Source organism: Coregonus clupeaformis, chromosome 7, assembly GCF_020615455.1.
Source record: "Coregonus clupeaformis isolate EN_2021a chromosome 7, ASM2061545v1, whole genome shotgun sequence".
Classification (NCBI taxonomy): Eukaryota; Metazoa; Chordata; class Actinopteri; order Salmoniformes; family Salmonidae; genus Coregonus; species Coregonus clupeaformis.
The window spans coordinates 13,341,325-13,367,552 of NC_059198.1; the positions used below are offsets into that span (position 1 = coordinate 13,341,325).

Sequence of the window (26,228 nt, forward strand, 5' to 3'; positions counted from 1 at the left end):
ACTTCACCGCATCAAAGGGACGATGGACGGGGCCATGTACCGTCAAATCTTGGGTGAGAACCTCCTTCCCTCAGCCAGGGCATTGAAAATGGGTTGTGGATGGGTATTCCAGCATGACAATGACCCAAAACACACGGCCAAGGCAACAAAGGAGTGGCTCAAGAAGAAGCACATTAAGGTCCTGGAGTGGCCTAGCCAGTCTCCAGACCTTAATCCCATAGAAAATCTGTGGAGGGAGCTGAAGGTTCGAGTTGCCAAACGTCAGCCTCGAAACCTTAATGACTTGGAGAAGATCTGCAAAGAGGAGTGGGACAAAATCCCTCCTGAGATGTGTGCAAACCTGGTGGCCAACTACAAGAAACGTATGACCTCTGTGATTGCCAACAAGGGTTTTGCCACCAAGTACTAAGTCATGTTTTGCAGAGGGGTCAAATACTTATTTCCCTCATTAAAATGCAAATCAATTCATAACATTTTTGATATGTGTTTTTCTGGATTTTTGTTGTTGTTATTCTGTCTCTCACTGTTCAAATAAACCTACCATTAAAATTATAGACTGATCATTTCTTTGTCAGTGGGCAAACGTACAAAATCAGCAGGGGATCAAATACTTTTTTCCCTCACTGTAAGACGTCTCAGGCATGATGGGTCCCCATGAGGGACATACAGTCCATTACTCATTAAAATAGCACAGTCTATAATACAACTATTGCTGTGTTCAATGGCAATGAGTACAGACACAGGCATTCCATAATGCACTTGAAACCAAATGTCCACGTTTACCAAGCCATTTCCTGGCTATTTGATCTCTAAAGGCAGTAAAAACAATTCACTCAACACTGAAAGAAGATCTGATGCTCACATTGAAAACCAGGGAAAATCTAAATGGTAACTCACCGAGCGGCTGTCCAGCGATGATACGTGCGTTTTCTCCGGCCACGGCGGCGCGGGCGTTCCTCTCGCTGATGTACTGGACGAAGGCGAAGCCCTTGTGAACGGAGCAGCCTACGATCCTGCCATACTTGGCGAAGATGACCTCGATGTCGGTCTTCTTGACGATGGCGGTGTTGAGGTTGCCGATGAAGACTCTGGAGTTGAGGGAGCGCGGGTCATTCTTGTTGGTCACGTTGCTGGTCTGAATCTTACCGGTCATCCTCCTCCGGTTGCCCTCCTGGGACACAGACAGATACAAGGAGTAGAGGGCTTTAGAGTCACTAATCAACCCTAACCCTCTGGTTGAGAGTTGATCTAATGTGAATGGAGAGAAGACAACATGTTCAACTTTGGTTTATTTTATGCTAGTGCACTGGTCAAGTGAGATTGGCAATAATGAACACTGCAGACAACTAAACCATGTGATATGACTGCTAAATGTTTCAATCACAAATTGAGCCTACAAGTGATCAGTCACAAATTTGTTTTGAATACATTTTGCACAACTATTTGAAGTGATAAGTCTATTTTTATAACAGCGCCTCTATTTTTGTGATGTCGAAATGTCACCTGAAATTAGGTATGAGTTCTGAATGCTGCCCTCGCACCCATTTTAAGTGAGCGTGTCATCGCCCTTACATACATTGTAACATTGTCAGTTATAAAGATATCATCGGGTTGCACAGAGTCCTTGAGTCACCAGGAATAGGCTTGAAATACATAGATTTGGGCTGTAAAGCACTTCATTCAATGCTTCTCGGTGTGACAGCCCTACACCTAGAGCGCAAAGCACCATGGTTGCCAAGATCACTGATCCCCTTAAAGGCTGTCTTCAACATCTCAATGGAATCTCTCAGACTAGCGTTCATCGCACTGATTTAGACATTTTACTAGGGAAAAAGGGGATACCTAGTCAGTTGCACAACTGACTCCATTCAACCGAAATGTGTCTTCCGCGTTTAACCCAACCCCTCTGAATCAGAGAGGTGCGGGGGCTGCCTTAATCGACATCCACGTCATTGGTGCCCGGGGAGAAGTTGTTGTAAAGGTTTGCGGGGGTGCACAACCAATTATGTGAGTGAAATGACACCTGTTGTGATCTAGGGGACCACATAAGCATTTACCCCGTGTCAAATAAGCAAACTGGTGTCACCGTTGTTAATGTCTAAAAGAGTTCCATGCTGTATAATTGAATTGACCTAGGAATACAATAACAGAATTAAGTGCAATATTCAGTAACAGAGAAAACAATCAATGATCGTCATGGTCTCTTGCTTCAGTGTCCCTGAGACAGGAGAAAGGGAGATAAAATCTATTCTGCTTTGAGACCAAATACCTGAATAATGGATCCAATTCTCAGTAAATAGGATTAGTTACCACGGTAACACAGATACTGACTGATGCTCGCACGCACGCACTGTTGCATTGTTGTGAGCTCCCAGAAATGTAGGTATTCATTCATTTTCCACCAAGGTGACTTACCAGCTCAAATCTTCCCATTTTCCTCAAAGCTCAGACAAACACAATGTGTGGTCTGTGGTCTGATAAAACATCTCTATCTCCCAGATTTGCACAACACTACACATTTCACTCTCCTCTCAGTTTATGTAATTCCTTAGTCATAATTTATAGCTACATTTCAGTACACTATTTGACTAATACTTCACCCTTTATTTATGGGAATATGTTTGAAAAGGGTATTTTGTTTTTAAATTATATTGTACATTTGAATGGTAGAGCCATGTCTTTCATGGAGTTATCAGAATTGTATGGGAAGGTCTGCTCAATCCAAGATTACAATCAATTGATTACAGCATTACCCCAAAAATTGGAGGAGGCAGGTGGCAGTGCCCAATATAAAGGATCAAAACTGGCGGAGGAATAAAAATAGCATAAATAGGAAAGTATACCAGTTTCATATGAGGACCAGGATGTTGACAGCTGTGCCATACAGATTGCTAAATAGTTGGGAATAGATTTTTGGTGTATATAAAACGACACAAGATTCAAGACTTCGTGCTTTTCAGCTAAAATTATTATATAGAATTCTTGCCACCAACAAAATGTTGAATATTTGGGGCATACAATCATTGAAGCTCTGCAGATTTTGTTGTGAGGATACAGAATCAATAGACCATTTATTTTGGTATTGCCCTCAGGTAGCCTGTTTCTGGTCTCAGGTTCAGGAATGGCTGAAAATGCATAACATTGATCTAAAATTGACCATAGAAATAGTACTGTTGGGAGATCTGGAGAGACTGGGTCAGTCAATTACTTATATACTAATACTCTTAATAAAAGTATTTATCTTCAACTCGCAATCTGTGGATTCTATTAAATTAGATAGATTGAAATTGTATGTTAAACATCACAGCATAGTTGAAAGATATATGGTGCGTAGAAATCCGAAGAGGGTGGCCAGCAGAGATCGGTGGGATGGGCTGAGGGAAGCTGAGGGTTGGGATGTGGAATTGGAGACATGTGGGAGTGGAGTTGCTGTGCGGGGGATAGAATGATGGTCAAAGATAAAAGTAAAAAAATATAAAGTCAAAATAAAACATAACAGAAAGTATGTTTGAATGACACTGAGGGGCCGTGTTGTTACAGCTAATGCCTGTTTGCCTGAGGCTGATGCCGTGCAGGTGTTTGTACACATGCATATACACACACTCTCATTCAATGGTTGAGGGGCAACTCTTGGGGAACTGTGGGGGGGATCTTGGAGAGCTGGTGGCCTGGCGGTTGGGAGCTTGGGCCGGTGGCTGATGGATTGCTGGTTCGGGTCCCCGTTTTTGACCCTGGTTGCTTTTGCGTGTCGCTCTGGATGGGAGTCTGTTTGATTACTAATGTGATGTTGTTGTTGAGCGGCTTCACTGGAAGTATATTGTATGTTTTAAATGTTCAATAAATATATATACAAAATATATTTTTAAAAATAATACTTCACCCTTTGTAAGGTTTCATTAACTGTTTATAAATATGTAAAATGTCATTATTTCTAACCTGAATCCCATGGCTAAACATGCATATTTCCCCCCCTTTGACGCGCTTGATTATCTCTAAGATGCAATGTGCCCAAGTCAAATACTACCAATAGAACTGTCCCTTACCATTGAGTGAAGTTTTGCTCCAAAACTAGCTTGTTTTGTACTTGGCCGAGGGAGGAAATTGTTCAGCCAGCCGCTAAATAGAGAACAGCCATGTGATTTACAGGGGAGAGATTCTCTGTCAGGTGTCCATTACACCTGACACTGAGATCACTCTAGTATGGCTGTTCAGTAGCCCACTCAGGAACAGAAACACCACTCTTCCATGTCTTTCTCTGACTTGTGATAGTACAGTATATGCGTAAGCCATTACACACTCCAAAATCATCTACAATCCTGTGAGTCTTCAATCTAAAGTATCATAGAATGGAGACAATCAAAGGAAATATGGTTTATCCAAGAGGAAAATCTTTCTTCAATGTGTGTGTGTGTGTGTGTGTTTGTGTGTGTGTGTGTACTGTATAAAGTGAGGGAAAAAAGTATTTGATCCCCTGCTGATTTTGTACGTTTGCCCACTGACAAAGAAATGATCAGTCTATAATTTTAATGGTAGGTTTATTTGAACAGTGAGAGACAGAATAACAACAAAAAAATCCAGAAAAACGCATGTCAAAAATGTTATAAATTGATTTGCATTTTAATGAGGGAAATAAGTATTTGACCCCCTGTCAATCAAAAAGATTTCTGTCTCCCAGGTGTCTTTTATACAGGTAATGAGCTGAGATTAGGAGACAATAGTTGGTGTGATTATTCGCAAATGGAAGAAACACAATAGAACTGTCAATCTCCCTCGGCCTGGGGCTCCATGCAAGATCTCACCTCGTGGAGTTGCAATGATCATGAGAACGGTGAGGAATCAGCCCAGAACTACACGGGAGGATCTTGTCAATGATCTCAAGGCAGCTGGGACCATAGTCGCCAAGAAAACAATTGGTAACACACTACGCCGTGAAGGACTGAAATCCTGCAGCGCCCGCAAGGTCCCCCTGCTCAAGAAAGCACATACAGTGGGGAGAACAAGTATTTGAAACACTGCCGATTTTGCAGGTTTTCCTACTTACAAAGCATGTAGAGGTCTGTAATTTTTATCATAGGTACACTTCAACTGTGAGAGACATAATCTAAAACAAAAATCCAGAAAATCACATTGTATGATTTTTAAGTAATTAATTTGCATTTTATTGCATGACATAAGTATTTGATCACCTGCCAACCAGTAAGAATTCCGGCTCTCACAGACCTGTTAGTTTTTCTTTAAGAAGCCCTCCTGTTCTCCACTCATTACCTGTATTAACTGCACCTGTTTGAACTCGTTACCTGTATAAAAGACACCTGTCCACACACTCAATCAAACAGACTCCAACCTCTCCACAATGGCCAAGACCAGAGAGCTGTGTAAGGACATCAGGGATAAAATTGTAGACCTGCACAAGGCTGGGATGGGCTACAGGACAATAGGCAAGCAGCTTGGTGAGAAGGCAACAACTGTTGGCACAATCATTAGAAAATGGAAGAAGTTCAAGATGACGGTCAATCACCCTCGGTCTGGGGCTCCATGCAAGATCTCACCTAGTGGGGCATCAATGATCATGAGGAAGGTGAGGGATCAGCCCAGAACTACACGGCAGGACCTGGTCAATGACCTGAAGAGAGCTGGGACCACAGTCTCAAAGAAAACCATTAGTAACACACTACGCCGTCATGGATTAAAATCCTGCAGCGCACGCAAGGTCCCCCTGCTCAAGCCAGCGCATGTCCAGGCCCGTCTGAAGTTTGCCAATGACCATCTGGATGATCCAGAGGAGGAATGGGAGAAGGTTATGTGGTCTGATGAGACAAAAATATAGCTTTTTGGTCTAAACTCCACTCGCCGTGTTTGGAGGAAGAAGAAGGATGAGTACAACCCCAAGAACACCATCCCAACCGTGAAGCATGGAGGTGGAAACATCATTCTTTGGGGATGCTTTTCTGCAAAGGGGACAGGACGACTGCACCGTATTGAGGGGAGGATGGATGGGGCCATGTATCGCGAGATCTTGGCCAACAACCTCCTTCCCTTAGTAAGAGCATTGAAGATGGGTCGTGGCTGGGTCTTCCAGCATGACAATGACCCGAAACACACAGCCAGGGCAACTAAGGAGTGGCTCCGTAAGAAGCATCTCAAGGTCCTGGAGTGGCCTAGCCAGTCTCCAGACCTGAACCCAATAGAAAATCTTTGGAGGGAGCTGAAAGTCCGTATTGCCCAGCGACAGCCCCGAAACCTGAAGGATCTGGAGAAGGTCTGTATGGAAGAGTGGGCCAAAAGCCCTGCTGCAGTGTGTGCAAACCTGGTCAAGACCTACAGGAAACGTATGATCTCTGTAATTGCAAACAAAGGTTTCTGTACCAAATATTAAGTTCTGCTTTTCTGATGTATCAAATACTTATGTCATGCAATAAAATGCAAATTAATTACTTAAAAATCATACAATGTGATTTTCTGGATTTTTGTTTTAGATTCCGTCTCTCACAGTTGAAGTGTACCTATGATTAAATTACAGACCTCTACATGCTTTGTAAGTAGGAAAACCTGCAGTGTATCAAATACTTGTTCTCCCCACTGTATACAGGCCCGTCTGAAGTTTGCCAATGAACATCTGAATGATTCAGAGGAGAACTGGGTGAAAGTGTTGTTGTCAGATGAGACCAAAATGGAGCTCTTTGGCATCAACTCAACTCGCCGTGTTTGTGGGAGGAGGAATGCTGCCTATGACCCCAAGAACACCATCCCCACCGTCAAACATGGAGGTGGAAACATTATGCTTTGGGGGTGTTTTTCTGCTAAGGGGACAGGACAACTTCACCGCATCAAAGGGACGATGGACGGGGCCATGTACCGTCAAATCTTGGGTGAGGAACTCCTTCCCTCAGCCAGGGCATTGAAATCTTTCATCACATTCCCAGTGGGTCAGAAGTTTACATACACTCAATTATAATTTGGTAGCATTGCCTTTAAATTGTTTAACTTGGATCAAACGTTTCGGGTAGCCTTCCACAAGCTTTCCACAATAAGTTGGGTGAATTTTGGCCCATTCCTCCTGACAGAGCTGGTGTAACTGAGTCAGGTTTGTAGGCCTCCTTGCTCGCACACGCCTTTTCAGTTCTGCCCACAAATGTTCAATAGGATTGAGGTCAGGGCTTTGTGATGGCCACTCCAATACCTTGACTTTGTTGTCCTTAAGCCATTTTGCCACAACTTTGGAAGTATGCTTGGGGTCATTGTCCATTTGGAAGACCCATTTGGAAGACACTTGCCAGTTGGTCAGCGCATGCTCGGAGTACACATCCTGGTAATCTGTCTGGCCCTGTGGCCTTATGAATGTTGACCTGCTTAAAAGTCTTACTCACATCGGCTACGGAGAACGTGATCACATAGTCATCCGGAACAGCTGATGCTCTCATCCATGCTTCAGTGTTACTTGCCTTGTAGCATAGAAGTGATTTAGCTCGTCTGGTAGGCTTGTGTCACTAGGCAGCTCGCGGCTATGCTTCCCTTTGTAGTCTGTAATAGTTTTCAACCCCTGCCACATCCGACGAGCATCAGAGCTGGTGTAGTACGATTAAATCTTAGTCCTGTATTGACTCTTTGCCTGTTTGATGGTTCATAGGAGGGCATAGCGGGATTTCTTATAAGCGTCAGGTTTAGAGTCCCGCTCCATGAAAGCGGCAGCTCTACCCTTTAGCTCAGTGCGGATGTTGCCTGTAATCCATGGCCTCTAGTTGGGGTATGTACATACGGTCACTGTGGGGACGACGTCGTCGATGCACTTATTGATGAAGCCAGTGACTGATGTGGTGTACTCCTCAATGCTATCGGAAGAATCCCGGAACATATTCCAGTCTGTGCTAGCAAAACAGTCCTGTAGCTTAACATCTGCGTCATCTGACCACTTCCTTATTAACCGAGTCACTGGTGCTTCCTGCTTTAGTTTTTGCTTATAAGTAGGAATCAGGAGGATAGAGTTATAGTCAGATTTGCCAAATGGAGGGCTTTGTACGCGTCTCTGTGTGTGGAGTAAAAGTGGTCTAGAGTTTTCTTTCCTCTGGTTGAACATTTAACATGCTAGTAGAAATTAGGTAGAACGGATTTAAGTTTCCCTGCATTAAAGTCCCCGGGCCTCTAGGAGCCCTGCCTCTGGATGAGCGTTTTCCTGTTTACATATGGCCTTATAACCAGATCAAAGTATGATGACTGCACCCGTGAGTGAGAATGTTGTACCAATTTAACTCCTATGTGGTTATAGTACCTCATCAATTTAATGGTCATGAACAGTCAAATTATGTTTTTCATGAAAATTGATGATATTTCTATGAAACCAGATCAAAGTATGATGACTGAAGTATGAACAATGACTGTTGCTTCTACGTTGACAAAGTTTAATCATAAAGTTACTGGTCCCCTCCCGCATGTCAAACACTTGGATTCAGGATTATTAAGAGGATAGGGTGACATCACCCTAACTCTAATTTTAATACACCAATTGTAACATGATAGTCTCTTACCTAATTTAAGTAAGTACCGCCTTGTAACCAACATCGGAGAAGGCGTGTTTGCAGAGGGGTGTTGTTTATATAGCTACTTAGATACTCTATGTTGCAAACATATACTGAACAAAAATATAAACGCAACATGTAAAGTGTTGGTCCCATGTTTCATGAGCTGAAATAAAAGATCCCAGAAATGTTCCATACGCACAAAAAGCTTATTTCTCTCAAATTTTGAGCACAAATGTATTTATATCCCTGTTAGTGAGCATTTCTCCTTTGACAAGATAATCCATCCACCTGACAGGTGTATCATATCAAGAAGCTGATTAAACAGCATGATCATTACACAGGTGAACCTTGTGCTGGGGACAATAAAAAGCCACTCTAAAATGTGCAGTTTTGTCACACAACACACTGCCACAGATGTATCAGGTTTTGAGGGAGCATGCAATTGGCATGCTGACTGCAGGATTGTCCACCAGAGCTGTTGCCAGAGAATTTAATGTTAATTTCTCTACCATAAGCCACTTCCAACATCGTTTTAGCGAATTCTGCAGTACATCCTACCGGCCTCAAAACCGCAGAGCATGTGTAACCATGCCAGCCCAGGACCTCCACATCCGGCTTCTTCAACTGCGGGATCGCCTGAGGCCAGCCACCCGGACAGCTGATGAAACTGTGGGTTTGCACAACCACAGAATTTCTGCACAAACATTCAGAAACCGTCTCAGGGAAGCTCATCTGCGTGCTCGTTTTCCTCACAAGGGTCTTGACCTGACTGTAGTTTGGTGTCGTAACAGACTTCAGTGGGCAAATGCTCACCTTCAATGGCCACTGGCACGCTGGAGAAGTGTGCTCTTCATGGATGAATCCCAGTTGCAACTGTACTGGGCAGATGGCAAACAGCGTGTATGGTGTCGTGTGAGCGAGCGGTTTTCTGATGTCAATGTTGTGAACATAGTGCCCCATGGTGGCGGTGGGGTTATGGTATGGGCAGGCATAAGTTACTGACAATGAACACAATTGCATTTTATCGATGGCAATTTGAATGCACAGAGATACCGTGACGAGATCCCGAGGACCATTGTCAGCATTTCCTAATAGGTAAGCAGCTTGGTTTGAAGAAATCAACTGTGGGAGCAATTATTAGGAAATGGAAGACATACAAGACCACTGATAATCTCCCTCGATCTGGGGCTCCACGCAAGATTTCACCCCGTGGGGTCAAAATGATCACAAGAACGGTGAGCAAAAATCCCAGAACCACACGGGGGGACCTAGTGAATGACCTGCAGAGAGCTGGGACCAAAGTAACAAAGCCTACCATCAGTAACACACTACGCCGCCAGGGACTCAAATCCTGCAGTGCCTGACGTGTCCCCCTGCTTAAGCCAGTACATGTCCAGGCCCGTCTGAAGTTTGCTAGAATGCATTTGGATGATCCAGAAGAGGATTGGGAGAATGTCATATGGTCAGATGAAACCAAAATATAACTTTTTGGTAAAAACTCAACTCGTCGTGTTTGGAGGACAAAGAATGCTGAGTTGCATCCAAAGAACATCATACCTACTGTGAAGCATGGGGGTGGAAACATCATGCTTTGGGGCTGTTTTTCTGCAAAGGGACCAGGACGACTGATCCGTGTAAAGGAAAGAATGAATGGGGCCATGTATCGTGAGATTTTGAGTGAAAACCTCCTTCCATCAGCAAGGGCATTGAAGATGAAACGTGGCTGGGTCTTTCAGCATGACAATGATCCAAAACACACCGCCCAGGCAACGAAGGAGTGGCTTCGTAAGAAGCATTTCAAGGTCCTGGAGTGGCCTAGCCAGTCTCCAGATCTCAACCCCATAGAAAATCTTTGGAGGGAGTTGAAAGTCTGTGTTGCCCAGCGACAGCCCCAAAACATCACTGCTCTAGAGGAGATCTGCATGGAGGAATGGGCCAAAATACCAGCAACAGTGTGTGAAAACCTTGTGAAGACTTACAGAAAACGTTTGACCTGTGTCATTGCCAACAAAGGGTATATAACAAAGTATTGAGAAACTTTTGTTATTGACCAAATACTTATTTTCCACCATAATTTGCAAATAAATCCATTAAAAATCCTACAATGTGATTTTCTGGATTTTCTTTTCTCATTTTGTCTGTCATAGTTGACGTGTACCTATGATGAAAATTACAGGCCTCTCTCATCTTTTTAAGTGGGAGAACTTGCACAATTGGTGGCTGACTAAATACTTTTTTCCCCACTGTATATCTTGATTTGTTTAACACTTTTTTGGTTACTACATGATTCCATATGTGTTATTTCATAGTTCTGATGTCTTCGCTATTATTCTACATTGTAGAAAATAGTAAAAATAACAAAAAACCCTTGAATAAGTAGGTGTGTCCAAACTTTTGACTGGTACTGTATGTGTTTTTGAAAGTCTCACCTTTCCATAGCGGGGTCTTATTAGTGTGTAGCCCAGAATTTTCGGACTCTACAGACAGACGTTGGCAGATTTGCAGAACCTCCTTCAGATGAGTCCCGTGATGGGGGGTCGTAAAACAAAACGGAGAACGCCATCGTGTTTGTGAGAGTCTCATCTTTCCATTGAGTGGTCGTATTAGTTTTTGTAGGCCAAACCGCTCAGACGTTTTCGTGAGAAGCCTGATTTTCGGGATGTCTCATGGTCTGACAAACACCGCTGTAGCTCGGCAACCTTCCACCCTAGATGCGGAAGGCCACCATTGGCGGATGTGGTGGACTGAGACGCAGCCCATGCAAAAAACTGATATCTCTAGCTTAAACAGTTGGATTTTATTGGGATTTGTTTATTATGCTAATTACATTTCCGCGGGGGAGCGGACATCGACTCTAGGTTAAAGTGGGTTTTTGAAATGTTTCTAAGCTTGATTTCACTGTTGTGAGTTACCCGCTCTTATAGCCTTGATATTTATTGGCAAGCAATAAAATAAATGCTGGTGCAGGTGCACACACTGATTTTTTATGAGTTTACTGTCATGATGAGCATCGAACAGTAATTTAGGCCGGCAACTCTGACACCCAAATGGATGTCGTGGACAGGGAATGAAGGAAGTCCACAAATAAGCGTTGAAGCGTTAGATTGCCTCTCAATCTCATCCGATAAATCACGTGGGTAATAGTCACGTGTGCCCTCTTCCTCACCACAGCCTCGTCATCACTATTATAGTTCCGGTCTTTTTTTCAGCACAGGCCTCTAATAGATTTCATCTCCACTTTTCCTGCTGCTGTTGCTGTTTGCTTTATTTACAACCTGCATTAAACTGTCCAACCACTTGAGTGACATTGCAATGAAGAGAACATTAGATAACAACTTGGATGTCAAACACGGTGCAAACTGATTATGTATGGGAAATACTAAATGCTGTCGAAACAGGTATAGCAAATGTTTTAACAATGTCCTAAGCCATTTTGGTTATTAGCACACTATGCAATGGCCTAGTTCCCTGTTCCCAATGTGCCCAATATCCCCTGGTCATACGCCTAACAGAAATACTCTCCAACTAATTTATCTGCCTCTGAAATAAGGCTATAATGACATTGGATCTCCAAGCATTGACTGGAATCCATAACCTTCACCAGCATATTAGACTGGTAAAGAAGGATGTTAAGGTAAAAATCCATCACTGAAACCTATCAAACACTTTTCACTGTTCAAGATGAGAGTGAAAAGTTGTCTTGATAAGGCCAAGCTCTCGAGGCAAATGTCAATATATATATCCATAGAAACCATCATGTAAAATGTGATATATTTCTATAACATTTTAAATTTGAGTCATTTAGCAGACGCTCTTATCCAGAGTGACTTACAGTTAGTGAGTGCATACATTATATATATTTTCTCCCGTGGGAATCGAACCCACAACCCTGGCGTTGCAAACGCCATGCTCTACCAACATCCCTGCCGGCCATTCCCTCCCCTACCCTGGACGACTTGTGCGCCGCCCCATTGGTCTCCCGGTCGCGGGCTACGTGCCTTAGACCACTGCGCCACTCGGGAGGCTGGGATATAATGGGATATTGTGGAAAACTGGTGCAAAGTAAAAGCCTCAAGATGAGAGAGTTGGATGACAAACTTAGCAGGGCAAGTGCTAGGGCTTGCAGTGTAATGGATTGTACGAAGGTAGAGAAGGTTCTCAAAAGGGAACCGTTTTAGTTTTGAAGAGGTCTGCCTGTGGGTTCATTAAGATATTCTCCAGAATTGACATCCTGTGTAATTTACAACTCTGCCACTGCTCATTTCCCCCTCTGCGACAGTTGCCCTACTCTGACTGTTGCCAAGGCAGCCTGTCATATTGACAATCAGGCTGAAAAAGCTCAGTCAAACAGAAAAGGGTAGCCTCACTCACATACCTGTTTTTCCCACTGTGACTGGACACTGTGCACAACATCGCATCAAGATCCCTCGATACAGTAAATGACTTCACTCTATTAGTGTAATGAGTATAGACTACCGATAATACTTTGTCTCTTGCCTTCCTCGTTCTACAGTAGTGGGTCTAAAAGAACTCAAGGTCCATGACATGCAATATGCAAAAGATTTTTCTCTCTCTAACCCTCACTCAAAGATGTTCAATTCCTTTAGGTTCAGTTTATTCATTGCCTTCTGTGGAAGGTGTGACAACAAGTCACTATTGTCGGCTGCGATGTCCCTGTTGTAGCTAATGTGCAGTGTATGAATTCTGTAACACGACATTACTAAGACTGAGAACCTCATTCATCTCCCAACATGGAACTAAAACCCTTCCCTGAAGGAGTGTGATGTGGGACAAGGGGTGGAAAGGGAGCTACAGGAGTTCGTGTTTGGGAGCATTGCAAATACCAAATGGATAACTGCGGAACTCGTAATTGTCTTAAAGGAATCACTTGTTCACGATGGACAGGGAAACGCCTTTGCAGTGACTCGATTTAATTGCTTTCCAACGTACGGTCGAGCTACACATTACTTACACCAATCTCTCCGAACACAAAGAAGTGCTAATAAAAAAAAGATAAATCCCTGTCTGGTTGTAGTTCCACTTGATTGGTAAGGCTGGCACCTACACTTAAAAAAATGCTGGGTTAAAAACAACCCAGTGCTGGGTAAATAGTGGACAGAACACATGTTGGGTTATTTCTGACCCAGCCAGTTGGGTCACTTATTTGGGGTATTGAGCTATGATCCACCAGGTCAGATCAGAAGACTGGAGGCATGACTTAGTAGGGGTGTGGCTTTAATGGTTATTTTATGGACACCCATGAGAGTAAATGTAATTCCGGTTCATCTGTTCTGTTGTATAGTCTACATAGTATATGTTAAGGTTGAGCACTGACACTTTTGTAGCTTAATGAAGCTTGCACAAGTTAAGTTCCTCAAGTGCTTACATGTAGCCCAATGTTGGGATAGTTATTACTTTGTTAGGATATTTAAATAATACAAGTAAATAATTGTATATTAAAATACGTAATGTGTAAAAATATTAAAGGGTCGTTTTAATTTGCAGTGTACAAACATAATATGATGAACATGAATTACATTTACTGTCACAAGTGGCCAAAAATACCTATCTGAAAGCCATGCCCCAATAGGCCACAACTTCTGAAGACTCATCTGCTGGGTCAACCTAGCATGAAAGTGAATAAAAACCCAACTGATGGTTAAATTAACCCATGTTTGGTAATCCAAAGACATTGCCTATTGGGGGTGTGGCTTTCAGCTAGTTATTTTTGGTCATTCATGTTCATCATGTTAAGTTGGTACGCTGAAAATAAAATTGGCACTTCTATTTTTGCACATGACCTATTTTTTTTTATAGAAAATTCGTAACAATATTATAACAAAGTGGTAACTATCACAACATTGGGATATGCATAGGCACTTAAGGAACTCATACAGTTGAAGTCGGAGGTTTACATACACCTTAGCCAAATATATTTAAACTCAGTTTTTTCGCAATTCCTGACATTTAATCCTAGTAAAAGTTCCCTGTCTTAGGTCAGTTAGGATCACCACTTTATTTTAAGAATGTGAAATGTCAGAATAATTGTAGAGAGAATGATTTATTTCAGCTTTTATTTCTTTCATCACATTCCCAGTGGGTCAGAAGTTTACATACACTCAATTAGTATTTGGTAGCATTGCCTTTAAATTGTTTAACTTGGGTCAAATGTTTCAGGGAGCCTTCCACAAGCTTCCCACAATACGTTGGGTGAATTTTGGCCCATTCCTCCTGACAGAGCTGGTGTAACTGAGTCAGGTTTGTAGGCCTCCTTGCTCGCACACGCCTTTTCAGTTCTGCCCACACATTTTCTATAGGATTGAGGTCAGGGCTTTGTGATGGCCACTCCAATACCTTTACTTTGTTGTCCTTAAGCCATTTTGCCACAACTTTGGAAGTATGCTTGGGGTTATTGTCCATTTGGAAGACCCATTTGCGACAAAGCTTTAACTTTCTGACTGATGTCTGAGATGTTGCTTCAATATATCCACATAATTTTCCTTCCTCATGATGCCATCTATTTTGTGAAGTGCACCAGTCTCTCCTGCAGCAAAGCACCCTCACTGCATGATGCTGCCATCCCCGTGCTTCACGGTTGGGATGGTGTTCTTCGGCTTGCAAGCGACCCCCTATTTCCTCCAAACATAACGATGGTCATCTTCACAAGGTCATTTGCTGTTGTTCTGGGATTGATTTGCACTTTTCGCACCAAAGTACGTTAATCTCTAGAAGACAGAACGCGTCTCCTTCCTGAGCGGTATGATGGCTGCGTGGTCCCATGGTGTTTATACCTGCGTACTATTGTTTGTACAGATGAACGTGGTACCTTCAGGCGTTTGGAAATTGCACCCAAGGATGAACCAGACTTTGGAGGTCTACAATTTTTTTTCTGATGACTTGGCTGATTTCTTTTGATTTTCCCATGATGTCAGGCAAAAAGTCACTGAGTTTGAAGGTAGGCCTGGAAATACATCCACAGGAACACCTCCAATTGACTCAAATTATGGCAATTAGCATATCAGAAGCTTCTAAAGCCATGACATCATTTTCTGGAATTTTCCAAGCTGTTTAAAGGCACAGTCAACTTAGTGTATGTAAACTTCTGACCTACTGGAATTGTGATACAGTGAATTATAAGTGAAATAATATGTCTGTAAACAATTGTTGGAAAAATTACTTGTGTCATGCACAAAGTAGATGTCATAACCGACTTGCCAAAATGATAGTTTGTTAACAAGAAATTTGTGGAGTGGTTGAAAAATGAGTTTTAATGACTCCAACCTAAGTGTATGTAAACTTCCGACTTCAACTGTATCTAGCATTAGCTTTATTAAAGCTACAAACATGTCAGTGCTCAACCTTAACATGTGCTGACAATACAACAGAACCGGATTGGCATTTAGTCTCACGGGTGGCCAAAAATAACTATTTGAAAGCAACACCCCTACTAAGCCATGCCTCCAGTCTTCTGATCTGCCCTGGTCGATCATAGCTCAATAAACCAGCATCAACAACCCAACTTAAAGAAAACAATGGGTTGTCTGTGACCCAACTGGCTGGGTCAAAATAACCCAACGTTTGTTCTGTCCAATATTTACTCAAATTGGGTTGTTTTTAACCCAGCATCTGTGTTATTTATCATAATTTGAAACCAATGTCTTCGTAAAAGATGGCTCTCCCATATTGGACATGAAAATCTCCTCGATAGAAGGGAAAATGGAAGAAAAACCCACTGCACTGGAGACAGAGACGTTGGGATGAGCGATGAGAATGCTTGTAGTTAGCTTGGGGTTTGCCCATATGTGAAGTCAACAGGTTCCTCTTCTACCCCCACTTATTTGACCCCTGTGTATTGCCTCAGGTGGTTGGTCAAATCCGTGGCTCCAGGCCAATCCATTATCTACTGCAAACATGCCTTGGTCTGTAAAACATGCCTTGGTCTTGCCCCCAGCTTACCCTTGGACATTGGACATATGTCTGGCTACTATCTCTTGGAATATACCAGCATGAGCCAGATGGTATCAATATTGTCAGCCTGTAACAGCAGTGTGAATGTCACTGAGTTCAGTATCTATTTGCATTGATCTGCAGATATGCAATCTGAGGTACAGCAGAGATACAGTGGGGGAAAAAAGTATTTAGTCAGCCACCAATTGTGCAAGTTCTCCCACTTAAAAAGATGAGAGAGGCCTGTAATTTTCATCATAGGTACATGTCAACTATGACAGACAAAATGAGAAAAAAAAATCCAGAAAATCACATTGTAGGATTTTTTATGAATTTATTTGCAAATGATGGTGGAAAATAAGTATTTGGTCAATAACAAAAGTTTCTCAAAACTTTGTTATATACCCCTTGTTGGCAATGACACAGGTCAAACGTTTTCTGTAAGTCTTCACAAGGTTTTCACACACTGTTGCTGGTATTTTGGCCCATTCCTCCATGCAGATCTCCTCTAGAGCAGTGATGTTTTGGGGCTGTCGCTGGGCAACACGGACTTTCAACTCCCTCCAAAGATTTTCTATGGGGTTGAGATCTGGAGACTGGCTAGGCCACTCCAGGACCTTGAAATGCTTCTTACGAAGCCACTCCTTCGTTGCCCGGGAGGTGTGTTTGGGATCATTGTCATGCTAAAAGACCCAGCCACGTTTCATCTTCAATGCCCTTGCTGATGGAAGGAGGTTTTCACTCAAAATCTCACGATACATGGCCCCATTCATTCTTTCCTTTACACGGATCAGTCGTCCTGGTCCCTTTGCAGAAAAACAGCCCCAAAGCATGAAGTTTCCACCCCCATGCTTCACAGTAGGTATGGTGTTCTTTGGATGCAACTCAGCATTCTTTGTCCTCCAAACACGATGAGTTGAGTTTTTACCAAAAAGTTATATTTTGGTTTCATCTGACAATATGGCATTCTCCCAATCCTCTTCTGGATCATCCAAATGCACTCTAGCAAACTTCAGACGGGCCTGGACATGTACTGGCTTAAGCAGGGGGACACGTCTGGCAATGCAGGATTTGAGTCCCTGGCGGAGTAGTGTGTTACTGATGGTAGGCTTTGTTACTTTGGTCCCAGCTCTCTGCAGGTCATTCACTAGGTCCCCCTGTGTGGTTCTGGGATTTTTGCTCACCGTTCTTGTGATCATTTTGACCCCACGGGGTGAGATCTTGCGTGGAGCCCCAGATCGAGGGAGATTATCAGTGGTCTTGTATGTCTTCCATTTCCTAATAATTGCTCCCACAGTTGATTTCTTCAAACCAAGCTGCTTACCTATTGCAGATTCAGTCTTCCCAGCCTGGTGCAGGTCTACAATTTTGTTTCTGGTGTCCTTTGACAGCTCTTTGGTCTTGACCATAGTGGAGTTTGGAGTGTGACTGTTTGAGGTTGTGGACAGGTGTCTTTTATACTGATAACAAGTTCAAACAGGTGCCGTTAATACAGGTAACGAGTGGAGGACAGAGGAGCCTCTTAAAGAAGAAGTTACAGGTCTGTGAGAGCCAGAAATCTTGCTTGTTTGTAGGTGACCAAATACTTATTTTCCACCATAATTTGCAAATAAATTCATTAAAAATCCTACAATGTGATTTTCTGGATTTTTTTTTCTCAATTTGTCTGTCATAGTTGATGTGTACCTATGATGAAAATGACAGGCCTCTCTCATCTTTTTAAGTGGGAGAACTTGCACAATTGGTGGCTGACTAAATACTTTTTTCCCCCACTGTATATCAATTTGATTCAAAGGTACCACCAAACATCTATTAGTTTGTCGGGTCAAAGCTGGCAATCATACACACATGCTTTAGGTTGGTAATGCAGTGACTGAGTCTTGTCTGTTTTGGGTGTACTTGATTTCAAGGGACGCTCTTCTTCCCTCGTTAGAATCTATGTCATGATTAGCACTCTTAGTACCAGGTGCAACTGAAAGTGCTTTTAATGGGAAGAAATTAGCATTTGCTTATGTTGCACTCTGCAGGGGAAGTAAAACAGTGTCTCAACTCTACATTAGTACAGATAATCGACAGTCTAAATATTATTAGTGGCTCCTTCAACAAGCAAAGTTATGAAAGGTATGCCTCTATCAGAACTGATACCATGTGATGGAGAAACATCCTTTGGCACCGATGAGTGGGGTTTAGGAGAATTAGCATATGAGGGAACACATTCTTGTTTCATCACTAACACTTCTTGAAAAATATTCACTCAAAAGTATTGGCAGTTGTCCGGGACAAATTTGCTTGGTGGAAATCAAAACATTTGACTACAAAGAGTCTGAAAGTGCTCTGAAAGTGCTTTAAGTGCTGAAATGCCTGTCTTTATCAGCATGATGACAGTCCATTATGTGGCTCTCAAGGCTTGCCTGAGACAGCCTGAGTCTGATTGGAAGGAGGAAGAAATGTAAATCATTTGCAAATGGACAAAATACTCAGACAAACACAAAGGGAACATTCCCAACTGAGTTAGTGACCAGAAGTGACCATCTCCCAGAACTGGGAAATGTGCCGCATTTTCAATTTACTGACCCTTTTAGTTTTATGTGTGTCTGCAGTGTACCATTATAAAAATATCCAACTACTGTACATTATCTCCACTCTGTATTAGAGTCCCCCTCTCTGTTCTCCAGTGGTGTTATGCTGACGGCATGTGAAGCATCAGTAGTCTTGACTTGACCCATGAGTAAGCAGTCTCCTCATCCACCAGACCACCACCCACCTTCCTTTCCTGCAGTCCTCCTCTCCGCTCTGACACCACAGTGACGTCATGTTAGTAGTTCTGCGTCTCAACCTCTTTTTTCTACAGTGCATATTTCTCATGCAAAAGTAATGCATGATGAGGTAGACAGGGAGCGCACACAGACCTGCTTCTGGTTTTTCCTCCCCTGTTCGCACTCAGAAAAATACAGCTGTGAAGTAGCCCTGAGGTATGTATATATATATATGTGTGTTGTGTGTGTGTTGTGTGTGTGTGTGTGTGTATGTCATAACGATGCATCAAACTATTTGCTTTCCACAGTATGTGCACATACCGTAGAGAACTATCTACTAAGACTAGCCACAGAATTCAGTTTGATTCGATGCGTACCTCTGCTACAAACTCAAGGTTAGATTGTTGCATAATTACTGAACCTTGGCCCTCAAGCTCATCTGCATACTATTGCATTCCCCTGCAATTTTTCTGCCTTACCATGTTTTTCTCATGATCGACACATATCCATAGCACAGACAGAAAAGCTTGTCAGTTTGCGCATCTTTTTTTATTGGCTTGTAATTGCATCATTAGCATATTGTACTATGTTTAGGGCTGTACTCTGTTTAAGGTTGATGCGAGGTACACACTTAGAAAAAAAGGTGAACCTAAAAGGGTTCTTCGGCTGTCCTATAGGAAAACCCTTTGAAGAACCCTTTTTGGTTCCAGATAGAACTCTTTTGGTTCCAGGTAGAACCTTTTGGGGTTCCATGTAGAACCTTTTCCACTGAGGGTTTTACATGGAATCCAAAAGGTTTCTACCTAGAACCAAAAAGGGTTCTACCTGGAACCAGATTAGAGGCTTCCACACATTCATAGCTTATTCTGGACCATAGTTGCCCTCCCAATTTAGGAAGACCCTGATAAGAAAGTGTGCGAGTTTGTCAAAAAGTACATAACATTAGTTACAGTATCATGTTACTCTTTATTATGTATAAAAGGGTTTGTATAATCCTTTGTGTAACATCAATTAAAGATACCCAATATCAACTTCAAAGAATCTCCCAGACTTCAATGACAGCTTTTCATCTTCTCCAGTTCTGTTTTAAGGACAAGACGACAGGACATACCCACCAGCTGTGTTTTGCTGGGACAGACGTCCTTCTCGGTGCCATTGAAGTGTGTTTGGAGTGAGGCTGATAAAATTGAGCAGACTAATTGAGACAGAGACTGCCCCCAGCCTGCATGCTTTGCCCTTCCGTTGGCTGAAGACACTTTGGTAATTACAGCTGCCAGGACACACCAATCAGTCGAACGATTGTGCAATCACAGGTTAAGTGCTGCCATTAAGGGGTATTCTAGGATATCCAGCTGTCATTAGCGCCCCTGCAATATCTTATATTCATAGTCATAATTGAGCACTTTGGCTACATCATGTCGTCCAGACACTAGGATGACCCCATGAATTGTCTAGGACAATCTTAATCTCATCTTTACTGTAACTATGTACTTGCAGCTTTTTCCATCTTTTTCTTGCAAAAAGTCTACAGTTTCTTACACTGTACCTGGTGAATCAATATTGTTCCCCTTTTCCACTGTAAAAAGACAGGTGCTTTTTCTTTCCTAGCTTGCTTTGTTCTGTTGGGGGAGGACTGATGCTTTTGTCTTTTGGAGCGCTGCAGTGAGATTACAGAGATGAACAAGAAGCCTAACTGACAACTGCACGTAGCTGGATCTGTCTGTCAGACAGGCTTAGGTCCTTTCCCTCTGAGATTATGTGATATATTAGAAGTCTGACAAAACACATCAACAATCAACAATTTGACTAACAGCATGTCTGAAAATCATATCGCTGTCGACTCTAATCCCCTATACGCTTAATGTGTAGGCTAACTACTGAATATTAGAACATTGGGCAATTCAAATGAAATGCGGATAGAGCGGGAACCACCCATATACCTCAATAGGCCACCTGAAAGACTGGAAAACACCAGAAAAAGTGTAGCAGTGTGGAGCAGCTTTAGGTTTGGGGAGGAAGGTGTAACATGTATTCTCCTCTGGGCTAGAAGGAGTTGTCCAACCAGAGCCTTGTTGTCAAACGCTTCATGCGAAGTCAGACAAAGAAATCGATTCCACCCAATCATTTACCAGTCTGAACAGGAACAAACACATTAACTCTCTATGAACCAAGATGCCATATTTTGACTTCAAGGAGCGTGCTCTGTCAAAACACAGACAATTCTAAGAAAGGGAACATTTGTAGATACCTATCCTTGAAGTTAGATACATATCCCCATTGCTGGCTGGATGGTTCAGTTTAAAACATGCTTGAGTCTGAGAAGTATAAATTGTCTCTGAGAGGTAGATTATATGTTCAACTGCATTATTTAATTGGGTGCCAGTGCAAGGTGTCTATATTAAGCATGGTTCACGCCCTCACCCTCTCCTGGCAGAATCCTCATTACTCCCATTCATAGCACTTCCCTTTAATTGCATAGTGTTTGTAATGGAGAAAGCCCAAATAAAGGGTCCTCCATATTTGATGGCTCCTCCATCCACTGTGTATGAATCTTTCAGCAGAGGTGCACTTGATGTCTGCAGCCCATTGAATTATTCAAGTCTGGGGAAACACTCCATAAGAGGAATGACAAACAGGCAAAATCAGATAGGGTTAATGAGAGAGACCGTCACGCTAAGTATGTCTCTCCATATTAGCCATAGTCTTTCTCTCTTTCTGGTGGTATTCTGGAAAAATTGCTCTTTATGCGCCACTGTTTTCTTAACCCTCTACTGCACATCATTGCCCTCAGGCAAGAGAAAACCTTTTTGCCCCTCACATCTGCCCATATAAATAAAAAAAACATCCTACACATGACAATATGTGATGACATGTCTGTGAACAATCCAATGAGGTGCAGAAGTTGGTATGATGTATAAATTGGGGGAGGGACCTTCTTTCAGGAAGCAGAGTGACCTGAGCGCATGGTGTGAGAGAAGGGTAAGATATATTTAATTATTTAGCATTTTTAAATAGAGATAACTTGATAATTTAAAAAAAGATGTACTTGTGTAGGAACCACTAAAGAAGAATTGTTGATAGTTTGTTTATATATATATTGTGACGTCACGAGAGGCTACACAGCTTTCAGCGGGATTGCTCAAGTAGTGCAAGGAGACAAGGTTCAAACAAAACAAGGATTTTATTATAGGTCTTGGGAAACTAACGAAAGTATAACACAATTCGGTTCTCTGGTGGCTCTTTAAGGGTTAACAGTTCAGGGATGTCTCTTCCACATCCAAAATCATAACTCTCCCTCGCTCAAATAACTTTTCCCCAGTCTTACTGTATTCCACGTTGCAGCTAGTGGTCAACCCAGCAAAACGTCCTTCCAAATGTCCCACACGTATTTCCACAGGTGCATATATCCAAAGGTGAGTATTTCCCAAAGGTAAGTATCTCCAAATCCTTATATTCCTCATGGAAGTGGACGTGCAGCACTCTTGTCCTCCAGAGAGCCCAGGTTGGAGACTGTGTTTCTTCACCCCCCACACCCTCCCTCATCAGCTCCTCATTTGTTTCAGCTGCGTGGGAAGATTGGCCATAGAGGGGTGGAGTTCCCGACCATACCAGCAGATGGAGCCATAGCTGTCTGGGTTTGCAGCCACCTCAGGGGGATGTAACGTCCCTCCAGGACACAGCCTCTCGTGACATCACACATCCCCCTCCTCGGGACCGACGTCCTCGTCGGGGTAAAGGCAGCGAAGAAGGCATCACGCCGGGAGAGGGCGTCCGCATTGCCGTGGTGCTTGCCAGACTGCTCTCTCTTCAACTCCTCCGACTCTAGGACCAGGGACTCAGCCTCCTGTTGTCTCTCCTTGAGTTTCTTACTGAACGCATCAGCCTTGGTTTTAGCAGAGTTTAGCTTCTGTTGAGCAGCTTTCAGTTCCTTCTCTCTCTCTGCCTCCGCATTCTTCATCTTGTTCTCCAACACCTTGTACTTCTCCTCTGCCTTCTTCTGGACCTCCTTACTACTGCGCAGGGTCTCCTCACACTCCTCGATGGTCCTGCGCAGCCTCTCCAGCTCCTCCTGTTGCTTATGGAAGGAGCTCTGTTGGAGTTTAGCCTGGAGGATATCTAACTCTTCTGTCTTCATGTCTAACTGTTGCTTTAACAAACGATACCTCTCAGCTGTCCCCTTCAGACCAGACAGTTCTTTGTCCAGATTCTGTAGCTCCGTCTCTGTGTCGGTCTGGGCACCTGCCATCCCTATCAGAGCTCGGGCGGGAGTGAGTAACTCGGAGGATTGCACCGGAGCCTTCCCAGGATGAGTCTTGCCTCTCCGTTTCCGAGGTACTCGGGTTATCCTCTCCTGAGACTCTCTCCAGAGTGGGTAAAAGGCTGGGCAGTCTCGTCCAATTAGGACAGGGACGGGGAGGGAATCAACCACCCCCGCCGTCGTGTGTATGGTTCCCCGTGTGCTGGTCATTGTAAGTTCAGTAATGGGGTATTCTCTGGTGTCCCCATGGACACAGGAAACTGGGAGGACTTTCCCCGGGGTCAGACACGTTGGGCCCACCAAATCCTTACGCACCAGGGTGGCCCGGCTACCAGAATCCAGTAAGGCCTCCACATCATGGTGATTCAAAGTTACCGGGCAGGTGGGGGGTCGATCTGGGCCGCCATCTACGACTCCCAAGAGCGAGGCAAACGGTGTGTGGGTGCTGAGCTGGAGGACTCCGCAGTGGGCATAGGTTCATCGGCTGGTTTCCCACACTGCCAGGAGATATGTCCCATCTCCCCACACCGGTAACACTGTCGAGTTTCCCCCTCCTGGTGTACTCTTCTTGGACCCGCCTGGTTTCTGGCTCCCCCTGGAGCCGGGATAAGTCCTGACGTGGCTGGGTTCGAGACCTTGGGGTCCTTTGGACGGGTTCTTCCCATTTGTGGTGGGGCCGCACTCCTGGGGTCTTTTCGGGAAGCATTCAGCATCTCCGCTGTGGCCTGGTACTTTTCCACAGCTTCCACGGTCAGATCAGCCGTGGTCAAGGCCTGTTGACTGATGAACCGTTTTGCCTCATAAGGCAGGGCGCGTAGGTAACGATCCACCACAACGGCCTCCACCACCGCCGCTGCTGTATTCCTCTGCGGATCCAGCCATTTCCTTGCGATTCGGACAAGTTCATGCATCTGCGCCCGAGGAGGTTGGTCTGGTTGGAAGGTCCAACTGTGGAAGCGCTGGGCCATACCAAACTTTGTGAGTCCATATCTGCTGAGGATCTCAGACTTCAGGGCATCATAGTCAGTAACCTGGTCAGGGCCCAGGTCCCGGACAGCATTCAGCGATTCCCCGGTTAGAAAGGGGGGCTAACAGACCAACCCACTGTTGCTTGGGCCAGGCTTCCCTAGTGGCCGTGGCCTCAAATGCATGCAGGTATGCCTCAATGTCATCGGTAGCTCCCATCTTAGATATAAAGTCACTTGCCTTTATTGGGCGGGTATTTTGGACCACCCTCTGTCTCTGCAACTGCAATTCCTCTGCCTTCAGAAGGTTGGCTTTCTTTTGCTCCTCCAAGAGAGCCACGTTTGCTTGCATCTGGGCTTGCTGGCCAGCAACAAGGGCTTTCAATATGTCCTCCATTTCAGTCGGCGGGGAGCCTACGGCCAACTTGGAAAACTGGGTGATCAAACCTTCGGTATCCTCCTCTGACATGCACTATTAACGCTTGAGCGTGCCCGCATTCTCCACCATCTGTGACGTCACGAGAGGCTACACAGCTTTCAGCGGGATTGCTCAAGTAGTGCAAGGAGACAAGGTTCAAACAAAACAAGGATTTTATTATAGGTCTTGGGAAACTAACGAAAGTATAACACAATTCTGTTCTCTGGTGGCTCTTTAAGGGTTAACAGTTCAGGGATGTCTCTTCCACATCCAAAATCATAACTCTCCCTCGCTCAAATAACTTTTCCCCAGTCTTACTGTATTCCACGTTGCAGCTAGTGGCCAACCCAGCAAAACGTCCTTCCAAATGTCCCACACGTATTTCCACAGGTGCATATATCCAAAGGTGAGTATTTCCCAAAGGTAAGTATCTCCAAATCCTTATATTCCTCATGGAAGTGGACGTGCAGCACTCTTGTCCTCCAGAGAGCCCAGCTTGGAGACTGTGTCTCTTCACCCCCCACACCCTCCCTCATCAGCTCCTCATTTGTTTCAGCTGCGTGGGAAGATTGGCCATAGAGGGGTGGAGTTCCCGACCATACCAGCAGATGGAGCCATAGCTGTCTGGGTTTGCAGCCACCTCAGGGGGATGTAACGTCCCTCCAGGACACAGCCTCTCGTGACATCACAATATATATATATATATATATATATATATATATATACAGTGGGGAGAACAAGTATTTGATGCACTGCCGATTTTGCAGGTTTTCCTACTTACAAAGCATGTAGAGGTCTGTAATTTTTATCATAGGTACACTGCAACTGTGAGAGACGGAATCTAAAACAAAAATCCAGAAAATCACATTGTATGATTTTTAAGTAATTAATTTGCATTTTATTGCATGACATAAGTATTTGATACATCAGAAAAGCAGAACTTAATATTTGGTACAGAAACCTTTGTTTGCATTTACAGAGATCATACGTTTCCTGTAGGTCTTGACCAGGTTTGCACACACTGCAGCAGGGATTTTGGCCCACTCCTCCATACAGACCTTCTCCAGATCCTTCAGGTTTCGCGGCTGTCGCTGGGCAATACGGACTTTCAGCTCCCTCCAAAGATTTTCTATTGGGTTCAGGTCTGGAGACTGGCTAGGCCACTCCAGGACCTTGAGATGCTTCTTAAGGAGCCACTCCTTAGTTGCCCTGGCTGTGTGTTTCGGGTCGTTGTCATGCTGGAAGACCCAGCCACGACCCATCTTCAATGCTCTTACTGAGGGAAGGAGGTTGTTGGCCAAGATCTCGCGATACATGGCCCCATCCATCCTCCCCTCAATACGGTGCAGTCGTCCTGTCCCCTTTGCA

At 43.8% G+C, this 26,228-nt stretch overlaps 1 protein-coding gene across 3 annotated transcripts in view; it reads right to left on the reverse strand.

Annotated features, from left to right (window-relative positions):
* Positions 1 to 26,228, reverse strand: part of LOC121569938 (RNA-binding Raly-like protein) — a 191,305-nt gene that overhangs the window by 102,264 nt on the left and 62,813 nt on the right. For all 3 annotated transcript variants that reach the window (XM_045221174.1, XM_041881289.2, XM_045221173.1), the window contains exon 2: positions 898 to 1,171. In XM_045221174.1, coding sequence (XP_045077109.1) covers positions 898 to 1,153 — 256 coding nt within the window. In that variant the 5' untranslated portion in view covers positions 1,154 to 1,171. The remainder of the gene's footprint in view (positions 1 to 897; positions 1,172 to 26,228) is intronic.